Source organism: Mauremys reevesii, linkage group 18 (genome assembly GCF_016161935.1).
Source record: "Mauremys reevesii isolate NIE-2019 linkage group 18, ASM1616193v1, whole genome shotgun sequence".
NCBI classification, from domain to species: Eukaryota; Metazoa; Chordata; order Testudines; family Geoemydidae; genus Mauremys; species Mauremys reevesii.
Window position 1 is genome coordinate 13100069 of NC_052640.1, and position 20930 is coordinate 13120998.

A 20930-nucleotide genomic window follows, 5' to 3' on the forward strand; every position below is an offset into this window, starting at 1 on the left:
GGCTGATTTTCACCTTTCCTTTTTACTTTTTAAAAAGTTTTTATATTACAAAAAAATCCTTTCAAATAGTCACTTTTTTCACAAAGACATTTTATCCGAATGGACATTTTGGAAACACCTAGATTTCAACAAAAACAACATAGTCAAAAAAAACCTGTTTTGGTGAAAAATTCCTGACCAGCTCTAATCCCTAAGAAATGCTGAAAATTTGGACTTGGGAAGTTTCCTTACCAAGAGGCAACAATAACTTGCACAGGAGAACAGTAGGACCGGGTGTTGCTTCATGAGAAGAACCAGATGGCTGTGGGAATTGTTGGTGGCTTTGTCCACTCTCGGTCACTATTCATGCTCAGCCTAGGTCAGTAGTGACTGAAAGGAGTTACTGGCTGGTGGCCATTTGGAAGAGCTCAGTCCAGCTCTGAGTGGACAGGTGTTCACTTCTGAGCTGCAGATTGGCTGTTGTGGCTGAGAAGGCAACCGATGAATACACACGAAGACTCGTATAAGTTTAGCAACGATCCCTCCAGGGCAAGACATGGCGGTGAGGGTAGGAAGCTTTCACAGTACGGAGAATGTGTCACAGACAAGCTAGAGTCCTTCACAAGCCCAATCATTTCTTTACAAATAAATAAATAAATCTTAAGGTTAAAGCAAATCCATTATTACACCGGTTAGCTTTATTAAGTCTCTTTAAAAAGAGCCGGTCAGTAACAGCTCTTGCAATCAGCTCGAGGAGTAGTTAGAAACGTTCTGGAAAACCGCGTGTACAAAGCAAACCCATTACAATGAGCTGCCTGATAAGCCGCATTATGCTTTAATAATGTTAGTGTCTAAACATCAAAGAGGCCTCGGTATCATGGATAATAGTAAATATTAACCAGGTGCGTTATAAGTATGCAAAATAATCCCAGCCCTTGACTTTGCACAGATTCAAAATAAGTATTACGTTGGTTTTAACTGTTGCACGTTGTGGACTTTGAGCGTGTGTCTACATTAGCTTTATTCACCTAAAATTCTCTCTCGTTGCTCCACCAGTGGGAGCTCTAGTGTACAACTGGCATTTTAACCATCATGTTGTCTCTTATCTAAATTTGCTACCACCAATGGGGGTGGGAAATGTAAGCAAAAGAAGTTGAGTGCAGGCAAAGCCTGAGGCCAAAAGAACTGGCAGGGACCTGCTGGAGAAATGTGAGGGGTTGGAAGACCAACCACCGAATATTGCGCAGAACCTTATGAGTCTTGGCGAGAATTCTAAATAATTAACAACCACTACAGTGCGTAGTAATAGACTTACCTGCAAATGGATGATGTCGTGCTGGTTACTCAAGAGAGGCTGATATGTTTCCAGTGTGATGTAGAAAGCATGGGTGCATTTTGTGTCATGGAGGCATATGTACCTGGGATGACTAAATTATATTGTGCTACATAACGTATTGAAATTCCTTTCCCATAAAGTAGATGCAGTTAGGGCCTGATCCAAGCCCCTTTGAAGCCAATGGGCCCTAAGTCACAGAAAATATGTAAAATCTAGCAGACAACTCTCCCATATACGCTATGCTGTGTATGGAAATAATGACTTAACTGTGTACTCTGATTCACAGAAACATTAGCCAAGATGGTCAGGGATGTAACCCCCTGCTTGGGGCAACCCGAAACCTCTGACTGCCAGAAGCCAGGAAAGACAGGGATAGATCGCTCAAAACTGCTCTGTTCTGTTCACTCCCACTGAAGCTCTGGCGTTGGCCACTGTCACAGACAGGATACAGGGCGAGATGGACCATTGGTCTGACCCAGAATGGCAGTTCCTATGTACACTTCCATTATTATAAATCAGTGCAATTTGTTCAAGTCTCTGTATGCACATTCTTCCTAACTAGTTAGTATTAAACCCCTTCTACAGGCCCAATCACACTGTTAAATTTGATTGCCACTTCTGGGGGTGTGCTGTAGCTATCATTTTTAGTAACATCTGTCTTTAAATTATTATTTTATTATTTGCATTTTGATTGTTTCATGTCAATTATAAATATATTTCCAATGTCTGGGTTTATTTAGAGCCAGGAAGGAAAAATATACCTGTACTGGGTACACTACATTAAGTTATATAACGTACAGATATTCTATTCCTATGAAATATACATGGAGTAATTCTCTGTGAGGACTGAATTAATTAAATAAAAAGTAAATATGTTAAATGTGCAAAGATATAATCATCCTCTCTCTTATTCATATATAATTATATGGATAAGAGCTATGTGCATGAGAGACTAAGAAAAAATGAGCATGTGTTTTGAATGGACATTTGTCCTACTCATGTATAATGACATACTCCATGTAAGTTTCATAGGAATAAAATTTCTGTCCAGTATGTAACAATATATGTTAACCAGCACAGGTAGATTTTTCCATCATGGCATTATCAAATCTGTCCTTGAAATATAACGTATGAAATATACATGTAATCACTGTGACATAATCAATTTAAAGTCAGATGTGATACTAAGCACAATAGCGGTCATCAAACAGATCCTCTTCTGGTGTAAACTGATGTAGTTACGTCCATTTAGGTGTGGATCTGGCCTAATATTCAGACTAGGCTCAGCATTCCTCATACACTTTCCCAACCCGATTCCTGGTTTCCTGCACTGTCCACTTGCATCCATCTGTTGTGGAGAAAAAGCAAGCAGGGATTGCACAGCAGGGCACCTGAACTCTCTGGCCCTCTAGCACCCTTGCGAAGTGGCAAATACCAGCACACACGAATGCTGCTAGGCATTTCATGTCTAGAGACCAGGGAGGCGTGTGTGCATGTGTGTGTGTGTGTGTGTGTGTGTGGGCAGTGCCGTAACAAGGGTGAGGCGAGTGAGGCACTTGCCTCGGGCGCACAAAGCTGAGGGGCACAGAAAACGACAAATTAAGTTTTTTCATTCTTATTATTTTATGAAAAATTATAATCCTATAATATGCACATTGCGTCATGACAAATGTACAATGTAAATGGAAAATAACTAGAATACATCCTACAGTAATGATAAAGCATTGGTTCTCAAACTGGGGGGCACAACCCGGTTATGGGGGGGGGGGTAGTGAGCCCCGACCCCGGCGCGCAGCTGCAAGTTGTGAGCCCCGACCCCTGTGTGGAGCTGCGGGGCTAAGAGCCTCGACTGCTGCGCCGGGCTGTGAGCTCCGACCCCAACAGGGATGCGTGGCTGCGAGCCCCGACCCCCCCAGTTCATGATGCACTATGATGCACACCTTATTAGTTGATTTTGTACTCGGCTCTTATGATCTATTATCATTATTATTCTTGCTATTTATGTTTTTTTTTAACAAAGTAACTACTATGAAATTATATGGAGGGGGGAGGGTGCACTTTTATATTCTTGCCTCGGGCGCAGAAATAGCTAGTTACGGCTCTGTGTGTGGGGAGGGGGCGGGGGGCTGGCCAGTGGGAGCACAGCTCAGGAGTGAGAGGGACCAAAAGAGTAGGACAGAAAGATAAACTCTCCACAGGGATGTTCCAATGTCACTGAGATTGCTGCATATCTCCTATAAGGGCTTGGCTGCACTGGCAGTTTACAGTGCTGCAACTTTCTCACTCGGGGCTGTGAAAAACACCCCCCTGTGCGCAGCAAGTCAGACAGTGCGCCAGCGCTGGGAGCTACGCCCCTCGTGGAGGGAGGTTTTTAGAGCTCTCTGCCGTGATTACACCAGCCACGTTAAAGCACTTTGACATTGCCGGTGTAGACTAGTCCTAAGACCCCATCCTTCCTGAGGAGAAGATCACTGTTGTAATATTTGGGCCTATGAATTTACCCTAAATGTGAGCTCCATGGCGGGAAAGGGAATAGAAGTTTGCAGACTGGACAACGGGATGGATCACTCAATAATTGCCCTGTTTTGTCCATTCCCTCTGAAGCGTCTGGCACTGGCCACTGTTGGAAGACAGGATACTGGGCCAGATGGACCTGGGTCTGATGTAGCGTGGCCATTTGTATGTTAATGCGGAAACATGCAAAAGGAAGACAAAAAGACTAAATTAGTCCAAACCAAAAGGCCTTCTGATATAACCCAAGGACTGTATAAAATCATGTCTCATAAACAAGAGAAACCATGAGACCAGCAATCTATGACCCAAAATCAGTGTGTCAGAAATTAAGCCCAACTGGACAAACTAATAAGAGGATGGGCTATTCTGCTACTTCCTTTTGGGGTCCTTAAAAAAAGAAACTTGGGGAGCACTATTGGTGACGAAGGAGGCTATGTTGCTGGCTGACTAAAAGAAGGGAAAGGAGCAAGATTTATGATCATAGCTGCCCCCTGCCATCTTTTGGGATACCGGGATCCACCCTCATGTCATTGGGCCTCTGTTGTCCTGATCTGAAAAATGTCTTGCCAAGAGAGGGACCCAGGAGTTTGTCACTTCCACTGGCTTCAGCTAAATCCCAACTACCAAACCATCACCTGGGATGGGAGACTTTGTCACCCCACCCTCTTCGTGTGTCCTTTTCCTTCCCATCTCTTTCCTATCCCTCTCCTTTTTCCTTCTGTCTAGTAGAAGTCTGGCTTAGCTGGCCAAGACTGTATCTTTTGCAACACTGCTGTGAGCCAGAAAGCCAGCTAAATGCAATGCCCTAAACAACCCGATGCTGGTACAAGTGTGGCAAATCTCGGAGTGGCTGATAAGATGCTGTGCTGTGCCTGTTTTTCCCAGCAGTCAGGTTGCAAGTGAAGGACGCACCAAAAAAACAGACGCTAGGGCTGCATGGTCTGTCTTTGCTGTTCTTTTCTCTCCCTGTTTGTGAGCGTTTGTCTTGTTCTGTCTTCTAGGCAACAGGATTGGACGTTAACAACAGCAGCTCCTGCCCAGCTCAGCTAACTTCTAGGATGGTTATGACCATCTTTAGTAAGAGAATGGTGGGTGGGGGGAAGGTTTCTTTCTAAAAACTCTCCCCAGCTAATGGGGGCAAGGGATGTTGGTAAAATAAAATCATTGCTTTATACTTTCCATTTCAAATGCTTTAACCTCCCCTACCCCCGCCACTTTTCTGTATCTTTAATGAAAGATTAAAAGGATGTTTAATGGTGCGTTTCCCGTGGTACTAAGCAAGCTGAGGTCTGTTTACTAAACCCCAAACCTTGTTTAAACTGTGGAACGTTGGAGAGTGACCTTTAACCCTTTGGGCCCATCTATTCCGTCGAACAAACCTTGCAGAGTTTTCCTGGCTCTCTAGCTCCAGGGGGTTTTTCACAGCACGCTAGGACACCCCTACCCCTTGCCCTTTCCACCCCCTTTCCATTAAATGAAGGAGCAAGTCCATCAGTTAAAGATGAGGAATGGGAAGCAGGACTCCTGGATTCTATTCCTACCTCTTTCTTTGACTTACTGTGTGATCTGAGGCAAATGACCTAACCCAGACCTGCAGAAGCGCTCTGCATAAGCCTGAAAGCTCATCTCTCACCCCAGCAGAAGTTGGTCCACCCATCTTGTGTGTCTAACCTGTGTGTCTCAATTTACCTACCAGCAAAATGGAGACAATAATGGCTGTCGTCCTAATTCATTTTAATTTCAGAGATGCTGTAACGTCTCCATTACTTGGAGTGTTTAAATCAAAACTAGATGTCTTTCTAAAAGACAAGCTCTAATTTAACCATGAGTTATTGGGCTCATTTAGATACTACTGGATGACATTCTCTCTGGCCTGTGCTATGCAGGAGATCAGACTATATGATCCGATTAGTCCTTTCTGGTCTTAAAATCTAATGGGTGACTGTAAAGTCATTGGAGTTCATTGGATGAAAGATGCTCCATTATTTTTTAAACATATTAAGCTTATTAATAAGAATATTTTTCTAACATAAACCATGAGAGCTGCAGGAAGTTATACCAGAGAATCCCATTCTGATGAACTACAGATGAATGTTATCGTTTAAAACCAAAAAGACCTTGTGAAATAAGTTATTTTCGCTTTTACCCACCAATCTGTTATAGTTTTAACTATATCCTCCCCAAACAACCATCACCCCCAGCTTCCTGGAATGGAAACTCCCTAATAGTTTGCCATCAGTTTGTGAACCGAGCCTTTGTGATCACTTAACCAGAAATGTCTGCGATATTTTACATGGGAGATCTCTCATGCATCCGGTGTTTGCACGTGGCCCATTGTCACGTTACCTACAAGAGCACTCAAGCAAGGAGCTGGAAGGCCAGATTGGGGCTGGGTACTGCAAGAAAGGGAGCAAGGAGCCTCCTTACCACCCTGAAGTTCCTGGTGTTGGGGGGCGGGGGGGGGGGGGGAATTTGCTACAACTGAACTTCTTGTGCTCAACTGATGTCAACGGCTGTTCAGGACTGTCTGCTAGGTGCTTATCTGGCCACCATTACCATTGTATCTGAATGTCTCACAAGCCTTATTGTATTTATCCTCACCACACCCTTGAGGTAGGGCAGTGCTATTCTCTCCATTTTAGAGATGGGCAACGGAAGCACAGAGAGACTAAGGGCTTGTCTACATGGGGAAATTTACTGGCATAATTATACTGCTCTTCTATTCTATTCTATTCTATTCTACATAGGTTTTTATACCACACTCATCACCATAGTATCCGATTGCCTTCCAGTAGTGCATTAAGCAATGCTATTATATCTCTGCTATCGCTATCCCAGTATAACTCTTTGCATGGACACTTGTATTCCACAGGAAGTGTGTCCATATGAAGAGTTACACGAAAATTTGTAAATGATTTTTGGATCCTCCGGCATGAAAAGTAGTAGTACATTTAAAAAAAAAAAAAGCTGCTGCTATTGACAGAATTGAGAGTCTTTGCTTTCATTTCATTTTTCTACTTTTGGTTATGTAGATATATATTGCAATTAAGCTTTGAAATAGGGGGAAAAAAAGCTCCACTATTAATCACATCACCTCAGCATAAGGCTATGTAGTAAGTTAATAAACTAATCATCCAATGGGTTTATTTTCTGGCCTTTGTTAGCTTAATTCATGAGTGTCAGACCATTTGGCTAACATTTAAATGTGACTCATGGGAAGCATCCACAGTCCGTGCCTTTCTGAATGATCTTCCAAACCAGTTCTGCCAGTCCTGCAGTCTTCCAAATGTCTGGAAATACATTAACTTAATTGCATCAAACAACATTTTGCAGTGTCAATTAAAAACAAAGTCCTCTGTTGGGCAACAGGAGGGTTGACTTGGCCAGTCAGCAGGGCAAAAAGTGCAGTGTGTGCTCCCACTTGGGAGTGTCAGGACTGGCAATAGCTCTCACAGCACTGCGGTATGTCTACACTTAAAACGCTACAGTGGCACAGCTGTGCTTCTGTAGTATTGAGTGTAGATACCATCTGTGCAGATGGGAGGGATTCTCACACTGGCAAAGGAAATCCACCTCCCCGGGAGGTGGTAGCTAGGCGGATGGAAGAATTCTTCCGTCAGCCTAGTGCTGTTTACACCAGGGGTTAGGTCAGTAGCTACATCTCTCAGCGGAGTAGATTTTTCACACCTCAGAGAGACGTAGCTATAGCGACGTATATGCCTCATGTAGCCCAAGCCAGAGCAAAGAACTCTTTCCAAATACTGTATTCGATGGATATAGCCTCTCTTTTGGGTTGCAATCAGATAATTATTTTCTTAAATGTATTAGCGATTGGAAAGTGTTGGCCACATAAATCTCGGTTCATAGCTTGTTGCATTTGAAACGGAAGCTATTTGGATGTTGTTTTTCCGATGCCTGCTTGGATGAATGTGACTCTTGTCTACCCTGCCCCGCAGTTTGGACTATAGAGATGTGAACAGCAGTGTGCCCCAACGTACTGTGCTGTAACTTCCCCATGTGGATGCTGTTTTAAGAGGATTACATAAATACGAACTAGGAACCTTTTAGTTTGCACTTGCAGCATCCACAAGGGAGAGTTATGGCAGAGCACTTTGATGTATGCTGCTATTCAGACCCCATAGTCCAAACTGCAGGGCAGTGTACTCGAGCCCTTAAAATCAAGTTTATTTATGTTAGTGATATTTTGAGGTCCCAGTCAAGATCAGAGCCTCACAGCATGAGGCACTGTCCATACACAAGTGAGTGACAGTCCCTGCCTTGAAGAACTTGCCATCTAAATAGACAGGACAGATGATGGAGGAGTATTATTATCTCCATTTTACAGATTAGGAATGGAGGCACAAAGAGATTAATTGACTTGCCCAAGGTCACACAGGAAGTCTGGAGCAGAGCATTGACACCAGATCTCCTGAGTCCCAGGCCAGTGCTTTAGCCAGCTTTTACATCTGGGCACTGCCACAATAACACATTCAAATATTCACCTTCCAGGAATATTCTCCAACAGCCACATAAAATGTGCAGTTTCTGCCAGCAAACTCGTTAGCTAGAATATTCATGGGGAAGTGAACAAATATGGGGAATTCATTCAAAAATTCAAACTGAACCTCATGGGCATTTTTTTCTACTTGTTCCTTGCATGAGACTGGCGTGTGCATGTGACCCCCCAGCCTGTGGAGAACACAGTGTTTTAGCTGTCCCTAGTGGACTATCATGAAGTAGGTCTGCAATCTCAATATGTCAAGTACTGGAGTGGCCACTGCTCCCCTTAAGAATCTGTTCCACAGCCTAATGGATCCAATAGTCAGTAGACTTTTTCTGATATTCAACTTAAATATTCCCCTTCTTAATTATGGGCCCATCCACCCCCCTCGGTATGTCCTTGTTTAATGCTAGAAATTCTCTCCCTCCTGGCTATTTTACATTCTTCATAGCCATTTACCTATGCAGAAACTAGGGATGGAAAAGATGTATTGGCTCACTGAATGCCCCAGAGGAACATGGTGAGGGATTGCCTTGTGACACTCAAAATACTGCAGTATTTTGCAGTAATCACCCAAAACACAGCAGTATTGCTATTGTAAACAACAGTGTCTGGGACAATGACTAAAGAATGCTGCTGCGCTTTCTTACATTTAAAAACACCCTTTAGGCAAAGTTGCAATGAATTGTTCACCTACTGCATTGTATACTCCTTATGCAGGGGTAGATTAATATTCAGTGAACCTGGCTAAAGATTCTGGCTTGCTGGCTGTGGACCCCCCCCTTCTCTGAGTACACTAGAAAGGGCAGTCAAATTTCTCAAGACCTATCCTTGTTTTGGCGCTTCTCTTGTGAACGTACTTGGCGTGCAAGGTTTTCCGTGACATTTCTATGAGGAATCTGGTCCTTCATAGTTGGAAAGATAATTGCTGCAAGTGGGGGTCCAAAATGAGATAATGGGGCCCTGATTTTCAGAAGCACTGAACACCTACAGAACCCACTGTTTTCAGTGAGAGCTGTGGGGGCTCAGTACTTCTTAAAATCAGGCCCTAAGGATAGATGGGGATCCTCTGACTTCTGTACAGGATCCTGAAGAAACCCCAAGGACCACAAGAACATCAGGGCCTTTGTGGCTTAATTATTTATTGTTTGATCAATCGGTCTGGTGTTGAAAGGCAGCGGGGAGGAGTTATCAATAACCCTGCAACCTAACCACACCAGGGAATCACCCGTAACAGCTTCCCTTACTCCTCGGGTCTGCCCAGGAGCTACCAGCCTTTGCACTTGTGAAGTAAGGTGGGACTCCACATAACTAGATTGTGAACTCCGTCCTCCATTGACTTGAATGGGGTTACTCACATGAGTAACTGCTCACCAGTGGGAATAAGAGGGTCCCAATCCTGGCCTTAAATAAATAAGTTGAAGACAAAATGTGGAAGCCTGTGAATAACTTAGCCACAGTGGAGGGGGAAGCACTTGGATTTACTAGCACGTGTTTCATGTCCCCCCTCTCCCCATTAACCCGAACTGAGAAGACAAGCCCAAAGCCTGCTGAGTAGGTGGATGACCTTGAAAGCGGACAAGAAAGCCACTGTCACTATGCTCACGTGCACTGACAGTCGGCTGTGTGCACAGCGATCCCTGTCTCCTTCCAGGGACGGAGTGGAAGCACTGCATTCATAACATTCAGAGTGAGATTATCGGCTTAAAACATCTGCCTCGGGGATGTGATCGTCCCCTCTGTAAAAAGCCCAGGTGTCTTGGCTCTACAGTCTGCCTGCAGAAAGGAAGAGGTGGTGGTTGTTTTTAAAAGTTTGGGCCCTCCTGTGGCTTTCTTCTGAAAGTGAGTTGGTGGAAATGAGAGAGAGGAGGTGGGTGAGGTAAGACATTTTATTGGCCCAACTTCTGGCAGTGAGAGAGACAAGCCTTCCTACACAGAGCTCGTCCTCAGGCCTGGGAAATGACACACTTCTCACCGTTGATTTATAGCAGCAGGTATCTGACTGAAAACAAGGCCAGTGCAGACTGCCCTAAGAAGCCTCTCCTGTTTAGAATATCTTCCAGCCTCCATGCAGTGTTTTACTGTCACAAGGCCCCATTTCAGCAGCCATTGGACATGGAAGGAGGTAGTTGTGGTTTCAAGGCCCTCCCAAGCTTCTCTGCAGAACACTCTTGGGGGCTGAGGAACAGTTTGTGCCAATGTTCTGCAACCCTCTCATGAGGAAGGAGACAACCACTGGTCATAGAAGCTTTGTCTAAACGGGTCACCCCACCTCCCACTAGGCAGCTGGGTCTGACATTATCTGGAGCTAAAGAGACGCCCAGGTCAAACATTGACTAGCCCTCCTATGAGCTCTCACACATGAGCTGAAGCATGACGGTCACTATGGCATTTGCCACCCTGCCATGAGGCAATCAGTTATTTTTAAGCTGGCTGCAGCCTGTAACAACATCCCCATGAACACACGGGTCAGCGATGGGGATAGAGCCTGGGACCTTCAGCACAAAAGGCCCTGATCCAGTGCCCACTGAAGTCAGCAGAAAGACTCCCACTGACTTCATTGGGCTTTGGATCAGGCCTCCAAAACCCAGGCCTCAACCATTTGGGCTTAAGGACTGCTATTAACTCTTCCTCACATCTCTGAGATCCCCAACGGGCTTTGCATGGGGATGGGAGGGGACAGTGATTGGCCCCTAAGGATGAAATGGACTCTACTGTATTTATTAGCAACCAGTTCTGAGCAGCCCTGTAATGAAGACAGGTTGGTGACAGACAGGTCTATTCTCCTCAGGAACATATACTGCGCCCTTCCATCAGGAACCTCACAACAAGACCCTCAGATCTGAGGGAAACTGTGTTCATTTCTGCAACATTTAGTCTCAAATTGGCCAGAAAGTTGACTGCTTGAAGTCAAAGCTTTTCACTCTCTCTCCTTTTTATCTGCAGACCTTATAGTAACAATTGGCTATTTGAAGACAGGTTTAGGTACTGTGCATGTTAAGAGTTTTGAACACCAAGCAAAGCCTAGGGCCTGGAGCCTTTGGAAAGCATCTGACTCTGAAATGCAAAAGGAACGCAGGAAACCCTCTGCCAGGACACCTCACTGACTACATAAAAACACTGCCTTCAATAATTCAATAATTGTGTTCGCTGCAGGGGAGGGGGAAATTATACAGCTCAGACCTACCCAAGCCGGCTCATTGATTCGCTAGTTAAATCTGTCCACAGAATTGATCTGTCCACAGCATAAGTAAATCCAGGGTGTATTATATGACGGTGCTGTGGAGGTACACAGGGAGCATAAGCCGCTCTTTTATGTGTAAATAACACTGCGTACCATAACCCTCTAACCACTATTAGAGTAATCAGTACCTGAGAGTAATCAATACCCAAGTTGCTGCAGGCTTAAGTTCACATACTCTGTTCTCTGGTACTGTTATCCCACATTTAAATCAAGATATTTCAGGGGGAAAAAAAAACCTCATTTAGCTGTAGTATGGGGGCCTAATTCTCTACTCTGTTACGCCATTGAAGGCCCTCGAGGGCAGTGGCCAAAAACGGGTGTACCAGAGTCTCGACTCAGGGCCTGTATGTTTAAGATAAAGGCATTTTGCGGGCGTTATGAAATGTTATTTTTTCAGGTCTCAAGAAGGCCATGAACAAACCCTGTACCGACAGCATGCACCACTAAAGCAAGCATACAATGGGAACCTGTTCCCAAAGATCCAGATGCGTTTGCTAATTCAGAACTCTCCAGGAACAACACACGAGATCAGAGAGCAGTGATATGATCTTGTGTGCTCTGGTGTGCAATTCTACTGAAGTCTGGGTTTCATCCTGATATAACTGGGATCAGAATCGAGCCTTATCGACACCTGAGACAGACAAGACTAATACATTTCACTTTCAGGAAGTTATTAATGAAATTCAACATAAAATTGGCTTTCATCCCATTACTTTTAGCTACCCTCCCTTCTACCATTCATTCCTCATCCTTTTTGGTGTTTACAGACTTCAGATATCATAGGCTTTTCTCCCTTCCCTCTGCTAAATTGATGCTCAGTCAAGCTCTGCATATTCATCTTTTTTACTCCTTCCTTATAAATCTGGCAGATGTTCCAGCATTCAGACTTAATACTGGCTTTGTTAACATTTAAATTAGGATTAAAATGAAAATTTGTATTAGGAAGAGACAATAATTTGAGTTCCAATAGTTTCAGGGATGGCAAATCCCCCTGACAGTTTGCTTACTACTGTTCCTAAGGTCAGCCTTCACTGTCTTAAGTTTTGAAGACAAATGCTGGTCATTTAATTTCGATAGATGTTAAGCTCTTAGGGTAGAGACTGCGGCTTGATTTGTGTGCATACAGTGGTTGAGTGCTAGCACAATTTAAATGATAATACCTGGAAACTGTTATCATCAGGTAGGAAACAACGTAATGATTCCCAAGGCTTGTTTTAAAATTAAATCCACTGTTGCTGAGAAGCTACAAAAAAATCAATGTTGCTGGTTCTCTCTCTGGGCTGCATTAAGAAAGCTTTTTCTGAAAGGATTTATCAAACCCAGAGTGAGAAGAGAGAGGCCAATTCAAGTTTAAACCTATTTCAAGAGCACCAGCAAAGACAGACACAAGCGGACACACACAATACAGATTTACTCTAGCCATTAAAACATTTCTTGTCTCCTTTTATATAGCACTTGTATTAGGTTCTTAATTTTCTTTGAAGTGTAACTGTGTATGAGTCTTTTCAATGCACCATAAAACTAAAGACCTAACCGCCTGTGATAAATAGAGATCCTACCATACTTTTTTCAACAGCAGACATGTTAATTGTGATGTGCTGACTAATTTCCAGTTTGGGTAATTTAAAAATTTTCTATGTCGTTTCAAATTGATAAAGAATTCTCCACTTCCTGATTGAAACTTTTGCATCGTGCTTCTGTGCATTGTTAAACTGCTGCTATGTTCTGCAACAGAGGTGGTTTCATTTTAGTGGTAAATGAAGAAATTCCTATCTATATTGTCTGTAAATCACATTGTTGCCAACTCTCATAATTTTATTGGGAGTCTTACGATATTTGTTTGCTTCTTTTAAAGCCTTAGCCGCTGCAATCAAGCAATTGGATATGAATCTCAGTGTGCTTGGTTGCTTGCTTTTTTTCAAGTAAGTTTCTCATGGTGGCAGAGGAGAGCTTAAAAATGTGAACCAAGTGCACTCTACAGATTCAGAAACCAGAAAGCAAATAAAAAGAATCCCAAATGTATTATTATTAAGTAGGGCTGTCAGGCGATTAATCTCACTGTTAAACAATAATGGAATACCATTTATTTAAATATTTTGGATATTTTCTACATTTTCAAATATATTGATTTCAATTACAACACAGAATACAAAGTGTACAGTGCTCACTTTGTATTTATTTTTGATTAAAAGTGTTTGCCTGTAAAAAAACAAAAGAAACAGTATTTTTCAATTCACCTAATACAAGTACTATAGTGTAATTTCTTTATCATTAAAGTTGAACTTACAAATGTAGAATTATGTACAAAAAAACCTGCATTCAAAAATAAAACAATGTAAAATGTTAGAGCCTGCAAGTCCACTCAGTCCTACTTCTTGTTCAGCCTATCGCTCAGACAAACAAGTTTGTTTACATTTGCAGGAGATAATGCTGCCCACTTCTTGTTCACAATGTCACTTGAAAGTGAGAACAGGCATTCTCATGACACTGTTGTAGCTGGCGTCGCAAGATATTTACGTGCCAGATGTGCTAAAGATTCATATGTCCCTTCATGCTTCAATCACCATTTCAGGGGACATGTGCCTATGCTGACGACTGGTTCTACTCAATAACAGTCCAAAGCCATGCGGACCTTCGCATGTTCATTTTCATTATCTGAGTCAAATGCCACCAGCAGAAGGTTGATTTTCTCTTTTGGTGGTTCGGGTTCTGTAGTTTCCGGTTTGGAGTGTTGCTCTTTTAAGACTTCTAAAAGCACACTCCACACTTCGTCCCCCTCCGATTTTGGAAGACACTTCAGATTCTTAAACCTTGGATCCAGTGCTGTAGCTATCTTTAGAAATCTCACATTGGTACCTTCTTTGTGTTTTGTCAAATCTGCAGTGAAAGTGTTCTTAAAATGAACAACATGTGTTGGGTCATCATCTGAGACTACTATAACATGAAATATATGGCAGAATGCATGTAACAGAGCAGGGGACATACAATTCTCCCCCAAGGACTTCAGTCACAAATTTAATTACTGTATTATTTTTTTATCAAGCGTCATCAGCATGGAAGCATGTCCTCTGGAATGGTGGCTGAAGCATGAAGGGGCATATGAATGTTTAGATATTTGGCACATCAATAACGTGCAATGCCAGCTACAAAAGTCCCATGCAAATGCCTTTTCTCACTTTCTGATGACATTGTAAATAAGAAGAGGGCAGTATTATCACCTGCAAATGTAAACAAACTTGTTTGTCTTAGCAATTGGCTGAACAAGAAGTAGGACTGAGTGGTCTTGTAGGCTCCAAAGTTTAATATTGTTTTGGTTTTGAGTGAAGTTATGTAACAAAAAAAAATCTACATCTGTAAATTGCACTTTTATGATAGAGATTGCACTACAGTACTTGTATGAGGTGAACTGAAAAATACTGTCTTTTGTTTATCATTTTTACAGTGAAAATATTTATAATAAAAAATATACACTTTGATTTCAGTTAAAACACAGAATACAATATATACGAAAATGTAGAAAACAGCCAAAATATGTAATTAATTTCAATTGGTATTCTATTGTTTTACAGTGCAATTAAAACTGTGATTAATCGTGATTAATTTTTTTTTGTTAATCACGTGAGTTAACTGCGATTAATCGACAGCCCTATTTTTAAGCCAATCTCATGATTTTGGGGCCTGACTCGTGATTTTGAATGCCTGGGTTTGGCAATCCTGAAATTACTCTGTAACATACATTCTGGCTTGAAGGCTGTATTGGTACAAATCATTACCAAGATTACACTTTAAAATATTATCTTCCCCTTGTAATCCTCATTAAACATTTAATAACTTTCCTGGATGTCCAGAAACACAAGTTATAAATTAAAACCTGGGCTTAGCATATGCTTTCATTTTCTCAGGGATTTATATACAATAAACCACCTGAACTGTCTAGCAGCAGTCGAATTCAGTAGAAAGAATGTCTTTGAATCATATATAGGGCCTGATGCGCCAAGGTACTGAGTGTTCTCAACTTCCACTGACTACATTGGCAGTTGAAGGTGCTCAGCAACATGACTGCATGTTGACACAGGATTCTGAGAACAGTGTTTGCATAATAGCACAAATCTACCCTCAGGAGCAATGCAACCGTCATGTTATCAGCTTGTGTTGTGACAGAATGAAATATCAACTGGACCAATGACCTCTTCATGCACCATCCTTAAAACAGTTACTTATGGAACATTTCTTTATCCCTGAAAGCACATACAAGGCCTTGGAATGACATTGCATCCTCTTTCACAATCAAAATTGAAAGAAGTGTTTGTGGGGTATAATCATGGGATATTATTATTGTGTTTGGAATATGTGTATGATTGTTATTGAGGTTCTGATTATTATTATATAGCACCAAAAGTGTGCCAAGTGTTTTATAGACAACTAAGAGCTGATATCCTGTAATTGATACTGTAGGGGGTAGACCCCTATGCCTTGCCACAGTGAGTAGACACAACTGGCTGAAACTTTTGGGAGGAGGTGTGAATGTTCAAAACTTTCCTGGAGTTAATCCATTTTGAATGATTGAAACATATAATCTGGTTTCATAAACTAATTGGTTCAAATAGCAAAAATCACTGGGGGGAGGGGGGCGGATCTCCTCTGTGTTAGACGGTTGCAAGCAGTAAAACTTGGAGCCACCGATGGAATAGCCTGTGACAAGGTGATCACTGTAGTGTCCATCCTGGTACCAGGCGCATGTGTGCTCTGGCATCCCTGTTCACATGTCTCCTCAGGTGATGTGCTGCTAACTCCCGGAGCTGAATGGAGCAGCGTGCGGCTGTCCTGGGCAGGGTGACTCACAGCTGGCGGCTGCTACGGGCTGTGTCTTTAAATGTGTCAGCTCAGCCCCTTCGCCTTAGGCTGCTGCTGCCGCCGTCTCCGCTCCAACTCCCCCACCGCGCCTGCGCCCCGGCTGCCGGAGCTAGGACTCGCCTCTCGTCTCCTGCGCCCCGGACTCCGCAGATCTTTTGTCTGAGGCTGGGCAGCGGCGGCGGCTCCCCGGATCGCTCCCGGCCAGCGAAGAAGGAGCCGGAGAACCCGTGCAGGGCATCGGATCTCAGGCGCCGGGCGATTCTAGGGGTGACCCTAGCACCGCTGGCTCCTGTATACAAACAAATGGGGGGAGGAAGGCAACTCTTAAGGTGGACTTGCTATTAAGGTGGAAATTTTTTTTAAGGTGGACTTGCTCTTAAGGTGGATTTTTTTAAAGGTGGAATTAATTCTTTTTGTTGTTTTTAAAGCGGACTTGCTCTTGCATCAGCGGCTTTGGGGTGGGAAGGGCTGGGATTTCATCATGGGTAGAGGTTCTTAGCACAAAATCGGCAGGACAACTCCTCTTGATATCACTAGGCTGATAGCAGGGGATGGGAAAGGCCGGTTGTTAGGGAACAGACGTCTCTCCAGGCTCTAACAATGACTAAACCCCAATCCTTCTCCAGGAAAAGGCAGCCCATGGAAGAAGAAGAGGTGGGAGTGAAAAGCCAGATGTTTAGTTGCCGAGAGGTTGATAGAAGAGAGACTTTACTTTTTCAACAAGTCTCCAGCTCCTGATTGTTCTTAAGGAGGGGGGTGGGTGGGTTGTTTTTCGTTTTGTTTGTCATTAATTTTGGTTTTTAAACTCTATCAAATATTATTTACTACCAACCACCTCTCTCGGACATACACTGGAAATGCAAAAGGATAAAGACATGGAGACTGTAGGAAAGTTTGAGTTCAGCAGGAAAGATCTGATCGGACATGGAGCTTTTGCTGTTGTTTTCAAAGGGAGACACAAAGAGGTAAATAGTTTTTTCTCTTTTGTCTGTTTTTTCCACGTCTTAAAGTGGGGAGGGTTTACCCCTCTTTGTCTGTGGTTGTCCCTATGGTTCTGTACTGTTGTCTCAAATTAAGTTAGTCTGTGTATTGTTTTGTTTATTACAAAGCTCCCCAGATAGGTTTGTAGCTAGGTGCCATGTAAATGCATATGCATTATTATATGTTATTGAGGGACACGTATATGAGCAGAACCCTTGAAAAAGTCTTTCTTTGTGGCTGGCCAAAAAAAGAGTTTTACAGTCAGCAACATACGCAGCAGTGAACTATCAATATTGGGTTGTGCTCTGATGTCCCATAGAAACATAATAGATCAAAATAATCTGCCCCCAAACCAGTTCAATTTCTGAAGTGTATTTGTGTTTATTAAATGTATGGCTTTTAGAGGAGGGCTGTTGTGGGTTTTGGGGTTTTTTGGGGATCTGTTACGGTTAAATAAGAGGATACAGTCAATCTGTGGATTTTTCATCATTAAAGCTCAGGATAAGCCCTGGTTCCCAGAATCCATTTATTTGCATTGCTTAAATAAGAGGATAACTGTAGTATAAAGTAATAAGAAAAACCTAAACCTTGGGAGTTTTCTTTTTTGAGCTGACCAGTCTAATTCAGCAAAGGGCAAGTCTGAACAAGTACAGGGTATGTACTGGGATACTGAATTAGGGCCCTTTACCAATGCTCTGTAACCCCTTTGTCAGACATAATTGTAGTCGGGGAGAGACCCTGGTTTCTTAATGCCATTTAATACTGAAATTGACATTTATCTTTTAAACTATGCATACACATTTAACTTTCAGAAACCTGGGCTGGAGGTAGCTGTAAAGTGTATTAACAAGAAAAACCTTGCAAAATCTCAAACGCTGCTGGGGAAGGAAATCAAAATACTTAAGGTAAAGGCAGAAACTACTTTTTCTCTCCGAAGCTCTGTTATATATACGCTGTTATTCCTAGTTTAGCATTCCTGTCTTGTTTTTTCTAGGAACTGAAACATGAAAATATCGTTGCCTTGTATGACTTCCAGGTAATATGTCTGATTACATTGAAGTATTTGAGGGTTGGGGGACATTGGGTAAAAAGTGTAGATCTTAGGATGTTTGGACAGATGTTCCACTTAGAGCCTACTTATATTAGGAAAAGTCTCCCCTTTGTAAGACACGGAAATGTACTAACATGACCAAACAGATCACTTATATTGTATTCCAGATCACAACACTCTGATATAATTGCTGGGGAGGGTGGGGGGGACTTACTTTGCTAATGTCCTTAGATGTTGTGCAGTGACGTTTAATTCATGGTTAATATGTTAATGCGTGTTTCCTGGTGGCATTATAAACACAAAAATACAATCATTCTTTTTGGCACTCCTGCCTTTTTTTTTTTTCTTTTGGAGGGTGCACACACGTTCCCTGTTACACGATAATTTGAACGTATATAGGGTATAGAAGAGGGATGAGGTTGACTTTGTGGGCTATGTTTTGTTCAGTGGATCCTATAAATTGCAGTAGACTTATTTTTAGAAGGTTACTGCTTCCTGTAAAGTTGTTTTTACCCTCCGAGGTCAGCTCTAAGGATCGCTCCTAACAGGCAAGCCCTGATCCTAAGAGACCATTCTGAGGTACTCTGATTATAAAAACCAGCTCTGCTAGGCAGCCCGCCCCCCCTTCTTACTGTTCTTTGGGACAGGTTTTATTGCACACATTATTTATTATTATTTTAGTGACAGTAGATTCTCAATAGATTGGAATCCTTTTGTGTACCTATGCAGTTAGATCCTAGCATGGGAGAAGTCGGAATGTGTATTTCCAGCCTAACCTCTCTTGTTTGGGAATGACAGCTTTAGTTGGTGCAATCAGACCGCGCAGCACCAGGGTTGCTGTTTTTGTTGCTTATCTGTGGTTCAGTATGCTAAGTGATGTCACGTGGCCTGCAGGCCTCCTTGTTTGTTGACATTCGTCCTGCCCTCCTTCATTGGTGCAGCCAGCCTTTTGCATCACTGTGCAACGAGATCCCCAGCTGGGTGGTAGAGGCTGCCAGCAATGCCTTCTGGGAGCTATAGTCTGCATTCCTCACTTGGTATTAGTGCTCTTTTAGGCAGGACTACATTACCCACCATGCATCTTTCTCTGCTGGGAGAGGGGTAGATGCTGCATAGGGGAGGTTGTTCTGGGTCAGGTACAGTACTCGGGAAGGGAAGGGTTTAATGCTTGCATTTTTTTTTAAAGGCAGATGAGCATGGATTTTTCAGACCCTGTTTTCTGGGGGTGGTGTGTGGGAGTTGGGAATAGGATTAGTTCATGGCAGCATGTCTTGTTAGGGTGACCATAAAATCGGGACAGTCCCGATATTTGGGACTTTTTCTTATATAGGCTCTATTTTACACACACACACACACACACACACACACACACACACACACACACACACACACACACACACACACTGATTTTTCACACTTGCTGTCTGATCACCCTTTGTCTTGTGCCAAGAGCCCCACTGTCCTGAGAAGCCTGTTTCTTAAACCTGTACAGGATGTGGAGATGGTTGCAAAAAAGTCTTGCACAGTCACGGTGTGTGTGAGCTCTTTCAGTCTGTAAAGCTGCAGTCTTGGAGATGCAGAGATACTAAAGGAGGCAGAATTGGGGGTCGGGGAGAGGTTGCCACGGGGAAGTGGGATCCCTAATTTTGTGTGTGTGCAGTTCTCCATTTGCACTCCCTGCACCCTAATTACTGGTCCTGCCTCTAAATGTTCATTGCTGCAGTTCTCATTTCCTTACATCATTGCATTGCAGGGTTGACCTCTGTCACCAACATTCAAAATGTTTTTGTTTAGCTCCTGCTCCCCGTAACTTCCTGGTGTGATAGAATGGAGGGGTCCTAAATAAATGTCTTTGAAAGGAGAAATTGGAGTGTGGTGGTTCTGCACCCTGAATGGGAACATTTCTGACTGGTTGTATTTCTCTGAGGGCAAACTTGATTGCTTCATTTTTATTTCCCTATGAAAACAGCCAACTGCAATTACTTGCACTTTTATTTCCCTGAAGCATAAAACTGAAGATACGTTTCCCTTACTTTAGTATTTTTGGCCTTCGCTACTGTGAAGCTATAAATAGTTTTTGCTAGTCTTCCTGTTGCTCTGTGGCTTTTGTTTCAGTTGCATTGTTGTAGTATTATTTTGTTTTTGTTTTTTTAATTATTCCTCCTCTCTGCCACCCATGTCACCAGTGGCTTCTTTAATTCTTACTCCTGTACACTCAAGGAAATGGTTGAGAAAATCACAGAGGGTGTAGGTTAGTGATTGCACCCAAAGCGGATATTTTCGGTGGTTTTTTGCTTGTGAAAATAAAGCCTGATGTAATACTAGATTTCTTCTACAGTAACACTGAGTAACTCCATCAGGCTTGCTTATGCCTATTCCCTGGCGCCGTTATTTACCCCCTCTCCACCTTCAACCCAGAAAACTGCTGCATTCAGTCCTTTTTGCACAGAGCTTTATGATATTGGATCAT

The 20930-nt window shown here is 42.8% G+C and overlaps 1 protein-coding gene across 5 annotated transcripts in view; it reads left to right on the plus strand.

The window, feature by feature from the left end:
- ULK1 (unc-51 like autophagy activating kinase 1) overlaps window positions 1–20930 on the plus strand; it is a 129141-nt gene that overhangs the window by 9347 nt on the left and 98864 nt on the right. For 2 of the 5 annotated variants that reach the window (XM_039505101.1, XM_039505102.1), the window contains exons 2-4: window positions 17295–17393; window positions 18222–18314; window positions 18404–18445. In XM_039505101.1, coding sequence (XP_039361035.1) covers window positions 17295–17393; window positions 18222–18314; window positions 18404–18445 — 234 coding nt within the window. Of the gene's footprint in view, window positions 1–16335; window positions 17394–18221; window positions 18315–18403; window positions 18446–20930 lie in introns of those variants that run through there. The other 3 variants (XM_039505105.1, XM_039505103.1, XM_039505104.1) reach the window with 3 other exon arrangements.